This window comes from Rhopilema esculentum, chromosome 9 (assembly GCF_057945365.1).
Source record: "Rhopilema esculentum isolate cy_ngs chromosome 9, ASM5794536v1, whole genome shotgun sequence".
In the NCBI taxonomy this organism is placed as follows: Eukaryota; Metazoa; Cnidaria; class Scyphozoa; order Rhizostomeae; family Rhizostomatidae; genus Rhopilema; species Rhopilema esculentum.
This window is the reverse complement of record NC_142823.1, coordinates 560,127-573,336: the sequence shown is the minus strand read 5'-3', so window position 1 is coordinate 573,336 and position 13,210 is coordinate 560,127. Positions and strand designations below refer to the sequence as shown.

Below are 13,210 nucleotides of genomic sequence, written 5' to 3'. Positions count from 1 at the left end.
AGCTTGCTACACCTCTAACCTCTAACCAAATAGCTGGAGTATAAAGACTTATTTGTGCGAAAGAGCATGGCAAATGTTAAAAGGAGAAATCTTCTCTTCTAACTATATTGGCCATAAACAGTTCCATTTGAAGGTTTAACTCTAAGTTTTCATTATTTCAATGCTTTAAGGTAGGAACAAAAAAGTGAACTTTGTAGAATTTGAATGTTCAGCTAATTTTAAAACGGCCCTCCATCATTTTAATAGGATAAACCAGAATGGGATAGAACTGAAAACAAATATGATACTAAAGAAAACAAAATGTACTAAGGAGAGGCAATAGTTCATCCCAATTCCAAATGAACGAAACTGCTGTTAAAATATGTAACATATCTCATGTACCAACCTACAAAATACTATAACAAATATCTACTAAACGCTGAGAAGATTTGGTCCAGGTCGTTTTCCAGGCCAAGCCTCTTTGGCGTATTTCTTTTTTCTAGGTTCAGAAATGTCTTGGCGCGTGTCCTCTGGTGCTTGTGGCACTATGGTTGTATCTACAACTACTGGTCCAATAGGGTTCACCTTTTCTTTCGGAGACACAACGTCTGGCGCTGACGTGATCGAAATTTTTCCCGCCATTGCGCCAGCCGCGTGGTTCTCCTCGTGGCTTGAGGGGATATCCGCGTAGAGGTCTGGAGCGTACGAGAAACTTTGCATTCGTTTTGTAATTGACTCGGTCATGGACTGGGCAGGGCTGAATTTGATTTTCTACGGAAGGGAAAGAAAGATTTGTCATTTCTCATAAGGGCAGATAATGAGAGTTCGCATGTGACGTCAATTATGATAAAAAACCGACTTTTATGGTAGTGGAGTCGCAATTAAAAATGTAGTAAGTGGACAAAAATATGAGGAACAAACACGATCTCCTTGAAATCTTCATTCAAGCCTAAATTTTTGGGAAAAATCCAGATTTTTGATACTAATTTTCTTAATCAGAAAAATCTAAGATGACAGCAATCCTAATGAACCTTACAAAAAAAACATTCCAGCTTTCACACTCATTTTCAGTTTTTCAGTTTCAGTTTCATTTCTAAAATGTCCGCATAGAGATAACATTAATGTCCGCACTCATCTTAATTCTACAGATATCTTACAGAAACGAGTAAAATAGAATATAAACAAGAACTGTACCATAAAACATTACTTACTTTTGTTGGTACTACCATTTCAGTCTGTACAAGGTTGCGGAATCGACCAACAGTTGGATCGATGTCCTCTGCAAAAACAATCATTTTACTATTTACAAAGTCTTGCATGAGGAAAAGGCAAAATACAGTAAGATCAGCTCAAATATTTTGAGAAACTGAAAGATTGAATTGGTGCCTGGAGAGAATGTCAAGTAGATCACATTTTACAAAAAAAGTCAACTTACCTGGGTTGATAATTTCTTCTCCGTCTTTAAAGATAACATGGATGGTAGATGATCTTCGACGCTTTTTTGGAGTTACTATGTTTGAAACGTCGTCATTAACAACTGCGTGTCGCCTGTTCTGCGCTGTGTTATATTCCGTGAGGTCCTGAAATCGTACGAAGAAGCTGCGATTTGACTTATACTATAAAACTTTCCTTGGAAAGAAATCTGAGGTTTGATGACACTACATAACAATGAGTTAGATAACACAGGAGATAAAAAGACTAAGTAGGAGAAAAAAAAGACACACAGAAAAGTATGGAAAAGGGGAAGGTAAAGGGAAAAAGTATTACAAGGAAAGGAATAAAAAGCAGAGGACAGCAAGAGATAGGAATCGATAACAAAAGGTAGTACAAAAAGGGAAGAAAAGAATTGGAGAAACAGAGAAAGATAATAATGGAATAAGAAATGAAAGAAAAGAAAGGCAATCGGGTAGGAATTAAGTGAGAAAAGAGATAAGTGAAAATAAAGAAGAGCACTAGGGTAAGAAAAGAAAAAAGAAAGCAAATGACAGAGAAAGGGAAAGGGAAAAGAAGAAAAAGGCAGGAAGGATTTTTTGGGTAGAAAAGGGAAAAAAGAGAGATATAGTGCAATGAAGGAGAAGAGAGGTTAGGGAGGGTGTTGAATGGAAGAAGAGAGGAGGAAAGTGCAGACACAAGCAACAACGCCGAGGACAAGAGAAATAGATGGGAAAGACAAGAAAATGATGCACGATAAAATGGCCTACTTACATCGAGTGCAGTATCTTCTTCTGGCAATCCTAGCAAAGAATGAACTGTCTTGTCTTTATCATCTTTGTCTTTAAGCGAATCTAATCCTGCTACCTGGGCATTAGGCCTTTCTCGCAAAGTAAACCTTCGCGTAGAAGCACCGAAAGCTAAAGTAGAATCAACAAGAACCTGCACTGGTTTATGAGGGTCAACACGTATTGACCCAACGAAGGTGCCATGTGCTAAAAGGAAATCAAAGAGAACTCGTAAACTGACAGGGGAATCCACAGGGGGCCAGACCAAAACACTGAATATTTCAATCGTCCAAAAATCATTTTCTTTGGGATGATACTAGAGAGGTTAGCAACCAGCACTTTTATGAATATAAAGAATATAAAGAACTAAACGATTCTCAAAGGCTGATCGTTAGTCAAGGAATCCTTCAACATTAAAGGGGGACTTAGAGGAATGATAGGTTTGAAATTCACAATACAAACGGAAAACAGTCCTGACTGTGAGTTTTCTAAAATAGCCAAAAAACCTTATGGTGTGAAAATCGTAATAGCTTTGAAGCCACTGAGAAAGTCGCACCCACTTTAATAGAAAAGAAAAATGAGAAAGATTTACTCTTTAGCTGACATGTGCTCTTTTAGACTCACTGAATCAAGGTGATATGATATAGAGTGAACAAGGCGGGCTCCCGCACAAAACGTTGCATATAAAAATAGCACACGTTATGGTGGGCTACTGTCCAACATAAACAAGGGGTCTGATATCAATTCTCTGCGCCATATTCAAATTACCGCTTTGGTTATGTTATTATCAGCCAATGATCCCCAAACAGAAAAAAACAGAAATATAATAAAATGCTCCTTTCCACTTTCTAGGTCAACTTTATAAGGTTCTTTCACGTGTGAAAAGGACATGACTTTATGTTTGTCAAATTTAAACTGCAAAGCAAATCAATCCGACACCCTAGGAGACTTCTTTTTATTCCTGTTTTGCAAAATGTATTGGCTGTAAAAGTAATGTATAGCTTTATTGAATCTGTGATAGTCTTGATGTGTCATGAAAGCGGTAGCTCAAGGTAATCTGAATAACTTACTGCTTCCAAGATCAATTATAAACATTCGCTTGAGATGGCGATGGAACACAAGTGCGGCGTGTACACGAGAACAGGATGCGTGGTCTAGCGGGAAATCAACATGATCCCTCAGTCGGCCAAACAAGAAGTAATCTTTGCCATCGATAATTAATTTCTAGAAAGAAGAAACAGTTGAAAGGATTAGAGTTGAGCAGTGGAAAGGATTAAAGTACACTTTAAAGCCATCACTTATTGATTAAGTATTTGAAAAATGCATGTGATATCAACAATAAACTAGAATTTATTGTAACAATTCAAGGCACCACAAGTGTCCTCCTGCATAATATTAATATTGATTTCAGAGCAAAGGTAATTTTTAGTACCTATGAAATGCAAAAGTTTGTGTGAAACTGGGGAGGTTTTTGATATATACTGAAGTATTCGTTGATAAAAAGGGAGGACACTTACAGTACAAGAGATTTTCAAAACAAAAAAGGACAGTTTCTGTCTGCCTTAATTAAAAACAAAGCACTTTCATTACTTCTTAACTGGTTTTTTACTTTTCAATGTTATTTAAAAGCACTGACTCAAGGTAAAAGAAGTGGGCACAACATAAAAAAGTTAAATAATTCGTATTGCATTGCCATTTGCAGACTTGAGACTGATCAAAAAGTTGCCTTGTACTGATTTTGAAAACAGGTGCCATAAATGTTTCAAACAATGGCCACTAAATCATATAAACTTCATGGGCCTTACCAAAAGGCCAAGAACCAACTGCAGTGGATGTCCTTTTGCCATGACTCAATTATTTTAATCTATAGTGAAAAGGGACATTTAAATTTACCCACCTCGACAAGTTTGTCATTTTTTGAAACATCCAGATGCATACCTGCAGGAGGCTTGCCTACCCTGCAATGTAACTGATAAAGATCAGTTGCCCGCATAAAAATAAGCACCTCAAACAGTTTTTTATTTTGCTGGTACAAAAATTAGAAGATTCACAAGTATAGAAAGATATGGATTCTTCATTTTCATATTGCCAGAATATACCTTGCAGAGAGCAGGAATATGCATTCTGCATTCCGGTTAGTTCATCAATAAATTTGTGGTTCAGATATGAAATAAAACGATTTTCTCTCACTTTTTTTCAAAAACTAGCTTTTATGTTAAAGAGAAATTATTATGTGAAAAATGAAATGTAGATGACGATGCTTAGTTTAGTAGCTGAAAAAACAACAATGTATTTAAAATATGCTTTAACCATCAAAAGCTGTTAATCTAAGATAGCTTAATACAATAAATAAAATGTGTTTACACAAGCCATTGGTATAGACAAGATAATTTTGGCATTTAGTATAAGATTCATGGCTACCATTTTTAACTGCAAAGTTAAACTACCATTTAACTGCATAGAGAGCGAGAGAGAGAGAGAGAGAGAGAGAGAGAGAGAGAGAGAGAGAGAGAGAGAGAGAGAGAGAGAGAGAGAGAGAGAGAGAGAGAGAGAGAGAGAGATAGAGAGAGAGAGAGAGAGAGAGAGAGATATTGTCTGTTACAGTGGATGTCAGGACCATAACGTGATTTGAAAATGAATGACCCAGATGCACTTTGCCTAATTTATGATATTTGAATTTTGAATATGTTCTTTTTAGATAAAGCTGTGTTTATTGAAAATTGCAAGGTGTCCAAAGAACAGATTTCCTGGCTTGCAAGTAAAACAGCAAAGCAACAAAACTTTTTGGGGTCAGTTTTGCAGACTAGAAACTTTGGAGAGGTGTTAAAGACAAGTCAAAGATATGATACATACGATGCTTCATACCCTCCTTCTTTATGTAAAAAACTTAAAGGAGAGTATTCACTGGGAACAAAGGATGCAATTATGCGGGGGCAAATGCATGAGGCACAGGCAATAAAAGAGTATATCCAAAAGACAGGCAACAAGGTAAAACCTGCAGGTCTTTATATTTTCCATGTGGATTTCTTGGTAGCAGCTCTGATGGAATTATTGAATTTGCTGCTGATCAGAATGAGCAGGGGGGTTTTAGAAATAAATACCCATTTGAAATTCAGAAATAATACAATTGAAGAAATTCTTCAGATTGAATTGATAACAAAGAGGAAAAAGACATTATTTTTTTGTGCATTGTGCTCAAATTTATAGTATGCCTGATAAGTATTTTAAGCAGACTTGTGTTTTTCTATCCAATGTTTATTCTTTAAATTAGATTAATTCTTTCATCTTATCCTTTAGTTTTGACAATATCTGGTTTTTGAAGTTCGGAGGCAGTAATGATGAATTCTTATACTTTTCAACTATAAACTTTAGAGAATTTAGAACTTTTTGGATTACCTAAATGTCTTACTTTCCATTGAGGTCACAAATAAATAATAATAAAGAGAAAGGAACAATGACAATATTTGTTTAAACCTTTTGGCCTTGAAATTTCTTTAAAAACTTATGTTACCTTCTTATTTGTTCAGAAAATAGCAGATCAAATTTAAAACATGCCCAAAACTATGCTTTGTTAAATTTACCTGAAGTCTGATCTAACCCCTGGGCCCTCAAAATCTAAATTTCTTACTTGCATGAAATATGTTTACTCTGTTTTGGTTACCATTGTAAAACACATATTGAAGAAAGATATTTATTCTTTCCCTTTCACATGTGTTCTAAATATCAATCTTATAATGATACAAATACTGATTTATATGACAAATTTAGCATTGTTCAAAAACAAAATTTCCAGAATGTTGCTTCTAAAATGTTTTCACCAATATGCAATTGTATATCTACTTCTTACTTATCAAGAATGGTAGAATGATCAAGTCAGGGAATAAGGTTGAGATAAAAAATGCTAGATATGGACATGATTTGTTTTGCAAAGTTGCTTAGTTATTATGCCTTTTATTTATGTTCTTCTGTCTTAGATAAAACTGATTTAGTAAAAATTTCAAAAACCTTTGCTATAATTGGTGACTTGAAATCTACAAGAACAGCACAAACTTGAGTAACTCTATCAATAAAAGGTCCTAATTGTGTGTTGATATGATCTAATATTTTGTAGCTCCTAAGTCTTTGAAAAGCACCTTGCACATAAATTCTAAACCCTGCAATTTTTTCTAGAAAAGACAGTTTCTTCTTTTTTGAATTGCGTTTTACCACAAAGGAATGCAGGCAGCTTAAGAAAAATGTTTTTTTGCAGCAAGTCATGAATCAAAAAGCCCTTGCCTGCAAAAATCAAATCACCATCATTTATGTGTGATATGATGTTTGATTGTTGAGTTACAATTTTATCACTTGTGCTACTAGGAAACCTTTGCTAATGAATGTTATGGCACAATTTGGAGAAACACCAATAAGATGCTTTGCTGTCAAGTATTGCATTGCAAGCTGTTGAGTCTTCTCTTGGTGCCTCTATTTTGAGCTATGTACAGTCAAGTATGACTCTGAAGTTTGCTAAATCTCCCAATGTTTCTGGTTAGCTGCACCTATTTTTTGTTGAGATTGTAAAGAGCCCATCATCGCCTCAAAAAATATTTCATGTAGAGCATGCAAAAAGGTCATCACAATATTTTGAATTGTGTTCTGACTGACTGTGTACCTTCTTGCTAGATCAAAATAAGGCAAGTCAAATTTCAGTCCCATTAATAATATCAAGAGTTGGTCATCTATGCAGGTTGAGGTCACCGGCTTTCCTGACCAGTAGTTCAATGGTGAGAATCTTTGTACCATTCCTACCACCGCCTCAAAGATTTGCTTCTCTAGCCCTGTGTACTGCTTGACTTTGATGGCTGCAAGATTTTTAAATCTAAAACAGCTTTTCTCCATCTTATCTATTTGTCCTAAAATCTTGTTTATTTGAGGCATTTCAGATGTGCTTATTGTGGCTGCTGGCATACTAAGTCACCAGAAACCTCTTGGTCTGCATTTCCAGGCAGAAAGGCTTCCAAGATTGACTCTGTTTGCTAGAATACACCATGCATAATTTTTCCTTTCGAAATACAACCTTTAACTTATTCTCCCTTTCCTCTGATATCCACATTAGGAAATGCAGTTTTGGAGAGGTGTTTTCTCCTGAAAGCCATTGGTGTGTCAGTGTTTGGGACTGTAAAATCTGATGGAATAAAATGTCTTGAACAAATGTAAGAGGTTGAAGTTGGTGCAAAGTTTTCTTGTGGTACTCTTTAGTAACTTATCTTCTTTCGGTTAATGGAAAAATGAAAGGTCAGAATTAGGAGTGCAAAAACTGAAAAATTAAAAAACCCATTTTCCAAAGAGTTGTATTCTTGAAATCCTTGAATAATGCATATCATCCTTTCAGATTAAAGTTTAGTTTTGAAAACAGTCACTGATTGTTACTTGTCCATTGGCAAAAATTTGCTTAAACCTTGAAGCAAAAGCTGCAGGAAATGATTCAGTTTAAGATGCTATTATAGCATTTAAGGGACGCAATATAAATCATATTATACCTGTATGGTATCTAGTTGGGTGTCTTTATACAAACAAAACAGGTCACTCTGATCTGATTGCTTTGACAAAGTGTGAGAGGTAAAAATCTAAAACTCACGAATGTATTATGATAAACTCTCTGTTTGAGTAAAGTTTCTACTTATGAATAAATCTGGCTGAAATTATGAACACCTTTTCCAAAGCCTATTGCACGTGCAAACAAGAGGTTTGTCAAAACATCATCAGTTTTTGAAGGATATCGTGAGGTTATCCATAACTGTCAGCTTGACACAACACAAAGAGCTTACGGTCTCTATGAGTGAAGCTTAGTTTCATTTGCTTCGCGTAAGTGTACCCCGTATGGAGAAACTTTCCGTGAAGGAGGCAAACGCTTTCGGCGGTGGGTAAGCACATGCCAATAACAGTAGATGGGCCTAAGGGTTCTCAAGTCTTCATATGTAGCTAAAAAATAAAGTGGAGCATAAAATTTCGATTCTAAAGACATTCGCAACATTTAAAGGAAGCAAAACCACTTACCATGTCGGTGGATCGTACTTTGGAGGCGGTGGCGGTTGTTCCTTTTTCGAACCGCGGTCACCCCTCTTGTCCGCCATCTTTAACTTCTTTGTAGGCAGTACACAGGGAAACACCAGTCAGAGTAAAACGTCCACTTTTTCTGGGCACTCGCTTTCAAGGATTTATCCTTAGACTAAGGAATTTTGGATATTTTTAAGGAGATTTTTAAGGAATATATGTTTTTGAGGATTTTTTAAGGAATTTTCCAAATTAAGAAATAAAAACAAAACAATAAATAACAAGATATTAAACATAACAAAACTACACAAATCTACTATGCAAGTGCTGGCACTGCTGTAAAAGTGTCAATTTTTGGCAATTTTAGAAAATTTCTAACAATTTCATGCGCTTGACTAGCTGTCGCATTGCTTTTTAGTTTCTGCACCAGTTCTAATAGCATACCATCCAGCTTGATTTGGTGTGTATGAATTACCATTACCTTCATGCTTTGATTGGTGTGCATTAAACCAACTAATGTCTCGGGCTTCAAACTGCTTCTTGAAGATGTCTTTACCAGCTTCAAAGAACTGAACAAACGCTCAACAGATGCATTTGAAAAAGGTAATGAAAATGCCTTGCTACCACTTTTCTCTAGTTTGGATACTTGTAACCGCAATTAAGCATCTTAGCTTCAAGTCGGTTTTTCCACAAAGCTGTTGAGGTTTGATTTGGTAGAATATCGGCGCCCTCTTCCAAAGCTTGCTGCCTCCATTCCAAGTCTGCACAGCTACTATCTGCTACAGTTCTTAAAAACGGCATCAGGGTGAATGCATCTTGAAGCAATGGAGGCTTGCATTGGACAGCATTTGATGGCAGTAAAAATTCTACAAATCTGAAAACTGGCTGGTTGACTTGAAAGCGCTTTCTGATTCGCTTGACTAACTCAATCAGGAAGGCAAGGCATGAACTTCTCACTTTCAAAGCATTCTCAATGTCACCAGGGGCGAAACTACTGGGGGGGTATGGGGGGTGCTGCACCCCCCAATCTTCAAAAAAGCAGATTTTGTCGGGCAAATTTATGGCTGCCGGCGTATCTGTCGGGCAAATCTGGAAATTTTCTTTAGGTCGCACTTTTATTGCTACTTTTTGCCCTAGGTTGGTTTTTTAATTCATGGTCTTTTCCCCCATCTTTTTTTCGATCTCCTCCCAGTTGGGAAAACAAAACAGAAACGAGGCAAGGAACAGCAACATATATACATTTCTGTCTTTCGTCCGTCCACCGATCAGCGCTTTCGTCTGGAGCTCAACGCGCACATGTTTATCTTCGCCTCGAGATGAAGTCTGAAGTATTGATCGACAGCAAAAGTATAGACGGAAAGTAAAGTGTGTTTGATGCGAGAAGGAAATGAATACTGTGCATACCCCTCCCCCCTACTTTTTGCAAAACAAGTGAGCTTTTTTCAAAATCTTTTGTTGTGATTTCTAAATTTTCCCTTGAAAAGCCCCCCCCCCCCCTAACGTTCCATCCTGCCTCGGAGCCCATAGAACACTGACAGTTTTAGAAGCATCATGAATCAAAGCATGGAGGATATACCATCTCGGAATAAGTTATTGAGAAAATCAATCAATATTTTCTTTTCCAAATGTATGAAACTTTCATTCATGAAATCATACATGTTTTAGAGATTTAGGTCAGGACATTTGAAGAAGAAATCATTTGGGTTTTAAACATTTCATAACATCAACAGGAACATAATAAAACTATTTACAATAAACAAGATCCAACGTGAACACCTTTTCATTACAACGTGGCGTGAACAACTGACTAATGCAACTTCGAGGTCTAGGAAAGAGTGAAGGATTAACCACGTGCTGCTCCTTCACAACAATACATATCCATAAGGAGTTATGCCTCAAAATTCTTTGAAGGTTTTACACTTACGGGTCGAAAGTATTGCACCCTTCGCTAGAAAATGGTCATACAGACGCCAAAGTTTTTTAACTAAAAAATTTGAATAACCCATAACAAGTAACAGGAAGTTTTAATCAGTTCAAGCGGGAAATAATATAAAATTTATCAAGAAATTGTAGTTAAGATATGAAATGCAAAAATCTTTCGAGTTTATTCTATTTCTGAACAATATCCATGATTACGAAAACATGAAAACTGAGCTTTGATGATAGGTATACCTGTAAAATACCTCCAATAAAAAACTTTTCTTTGCTTGAGGGATTTTGTTATGGTGAATTTAGATATACGTACTTTGTGCTTGGGTGTCTAAAAATATTGAAATTGCATCCGGAGCAACCGAAAATTGAAAATGAAACTCAGAGAATGCAACTGAAGCTCTTTTTTGTTAAAACATTGTAATCTGCGTAGCTGTTTCTAAATTCCGAAATTCCCAAGCTGTGTTTTGGTGTTCCACTTTGATAAAATTGAGACCCTACTTCAATCTCTTTTTTCAATTGCTCTCTTAATAGCTAGGTGATTTAGAAAGTGAAGAAGACTTTTTTTTTATAGAAAAGACAGGCCTTACAAATGCTTGCTTTTCGGAAACAAATGTTTATAGCCAACACCAGAAAAACTAGAGGCATATTTTTTGACTTAAAACAAACAGCCTAAGTCTAAAGACCCTCTTTCGGGCTTCCCGATGATTTCAGCCCTTGAGGCGATGTGCTCTAAAAATGAAGTTCATGTAGGACACGCCCTTTCATCAAGCATGCCACGCCCTTTCGTCGGGCAACTAAGCTTCATACCCCCCTAATGAAAATAGTGAAGTTTCGCCCCTGAATGTCACTGCATGAAGATAATGTGCTGGTAGCGTTTATGCCGATATAGACATCTTTCAGCGGAACATGCTTTGACTTGTCTTCAAACTCTATCGTTAAAGGGTCGCCTGCTCTTATGACTTCTAACTTCAAAAAATCTTGCATGATGCTTCTCAACAGTTTGACAACTTCTGCTCGAAGATGATGCAGCATTGATTCTGTTGATTGAAACATTGTGTTAAAGTTGTTGAGCCGGTGTAGTTGGTATTGCATAAATTCTAGCTGCGCTTCAACAAACGGGTTACGTAATGCAGTTAGTATTGACTCAGTTGTGTAGGATGGATCTTTCCCATTTACAATAAAATCTGTAAAGTAGAGCTGTAAAGCAGCCCATTGCTCCAATATTCTTGAAATGCAACTTTCCAGGGACAGCTATCTGGTTTGACCACAGCTCAGGATTATGTGGGGTTCGGCTTCAACAAACTCTTGAAATTGCTTAAGTTCTTTTTGTGTCAGAGAGGATCTTGAAAAATGGGCATAAATGTTTCTGCAAAAATCTTCAAGTGAGGTAGAAAGCTTCAAACATGCATGTGAAGTGTGAGGACCTCTCCGAAGACCCCCCTTTTAACCATTATTACAAGAACTGACTTACCCCCGGCAAGAGGACTTTTTAGTTAGTTAGAGAGAGGGACTGTTCGAATCACGTTGAGTAGTTGTAAAGAGTATTTGGTTTTTATAAAGGTTTGCGTTGGAAAACTATTTCGTGTTTTGTGTGTTTATTACTTGAAGCTAATTGATTTGCACTCGAACCGGGCCACATTTCTGGTGACAACGACGTGACAAGTAACTGTAAGTGCAAATCTTTTCAACTTTTTCTTACAAAATTGATGTTCTCAAGAAGAAGCCACCCAGAAGAAAACAGAAATTGAAATGATGCAATTATTTGGCAATATCGTATCAAGATTTGTTGTTTTTCTTTTGTGATGATTATTGTGCTTTGTTGACGAGGCTTGAGTCTGATTTTCTTGTGTCTTTCTCGATCTCTCAGTTGCGTTTGTTTACGTTAGGCCCGTTAAAGTTGTGCCATTACGGATAGTCGAGACTGTTTTCGTGTATTTTGGTAGTATCAAAATGGCACTAACTGATCGGACGATGATTTATTATTGGAATGTCATGGTCTACTGACAGGGATGCGCAAGGAGACACTTCATGAAATTTGCGATAAATTGGGGACAATCTCAGAGTCGACCTTTTTGGACAAAAGCCGTTTCGAAACCGTAAAATTGATTTTCGAGGAAATTGAAAAACTAACGGAGAAATGCAAAGAAACAGAAAAGGCAGCAATTCTCAAGGATATTCTGAAACAAATTACTGAGGTAAAGAGCGCAATTGCGAGCGGGGGAGATGAGCAACAGACATTGGCTTCCGTTAGACAGGATTTAGAGAAGGAAGTAACACTGTTAAAGGAAAAACAACAAAAAGAGATGGAAGCGTTGACTGATAAATTGAGTGCTGTCAAAATAAGGACAGGGGGAGACGTTCACATAGATAATGAATTGAATAGACAGGCGACATCTGAAACAAATACAGGGGCTTGCAAGCAATTCTAAAAAGGGAATTCAGAATTTTCGGGACAGTGGGGGCCCAGGGGCAAAAAGAACAGTTTTTCCATTTGAGCCTCAGTAGACAAGGGGAAAGTGGCAAAGAGCGCGGTTATTCCGAAAAGGATTGGTTGACGGGCTCATAAAATGCATAATGCTGGAAATACCCCTTAAAGATTATTTAGAGGTGATGCGAGAAATGGGGTTGGAAACTCTGATGAAAATTATTCGCGCCCACTATCAAGAGAAAAATGCTAGTGAGCTATACGCTAGCCTCGCAAATTTGGCCCAGTCACCAACAGAAGATCCTCGAAATTTTCTACTACGTGCCCTAAATTTGCGGGAAAAGATAATTTTTGCATCAAAGCAGGAGGGGAGCAAATTACAATATGATACAAGTCAGTGTCAGTCCAGGTTTCTGCATGCAATCGAGACTGGACTTCTTAGCAACACTCTCAGAACGAGGATGAGACCACACCTACAACGCCCAGATGTTACAGATGTTGAATTGATTCAACAGTTAAACCTCGCTGGTGCAGAAGAATCAGTAAACCTCGCTCGCTGGTGTAGAAACAATAAACTCTATATTAAAAAAGTCTGGATTCAATGGTATATTTTTACATGTTCATA

General features: G+C 37.0%; 1 protein-coding gene and 1 pseudogene across 2 annotated transcripts; both read right to left on the bottom strand.

Moving 5' to 3' along the window:
* Nucleotides 1-322: 322 nt before the first annotated feature.
* On the bottom strand, nt 323-8,388 carry LOC135689269 (nuclear inhibitor of protein phosphatase 1). 2 transcript variants are annotated; one of them, XM_065206436.2, is made up of 7 exons: nt 8,232-8,388; nt 4,096-4,156; nt 3,269-3,422; nt 2,185-2,405; nt 1,415-1,559; nt 1,191-1,258; nt 323-750 (listed from the first exon to the last, which is right to left on the bottom strand). In XM_065206436.2, exons 1-7 carry the CDS (start codon nt 8,306-8,308, stop codon nt 412-414), a joined length of 1,065 nt encoding a protein of 354 aa, XP_065062508.1. In that variant the 5' UTR covers nt 8,309-8,388; the 3' UTR covers nt 323-411. The 2 variants fall into 2 exon arrangements, with proteins under 2 accessions (XP_065062508.1, XP_065062509.1); XM_065206437.2 differs by having other exon boundaries at nt 4,096-4,167; nt 8,232-8,297.
* Nucleotides 8,389-8,525: 137 nt separating this feature from the next.
* Nucleotides 8,526-11,799, bottom strand: LOC148959521 (uncharacterized; annotated as a pseudogene).
* Between the last annotated feature and the right edge of the window lie 1,411 nt (nt 11,800-13,210).

Coding starts and splice junctions, on each gene's coding strand:
- LOC135689269 (XM_065206436.2), bottom strand. CDS start 8,308: ATGGCGGACAAGAGGGGTGACCGCGGTTCGAAAAAGGAACAACCGCCA. Junction 2,406..3,268: donor TATAATTGATCTTGGAAGCA/GTAAGTTATTCA, acceptor ATTTCCTTTTAG/CACATGGCACCTTCGTTGGG. Junction 1,560..2,184: donor AAGAAGATACTGCACTCGAT/GTAAGTAGGCCA, acceptor GTACGATTTCAG/GACCTCACGGAATATAACAC.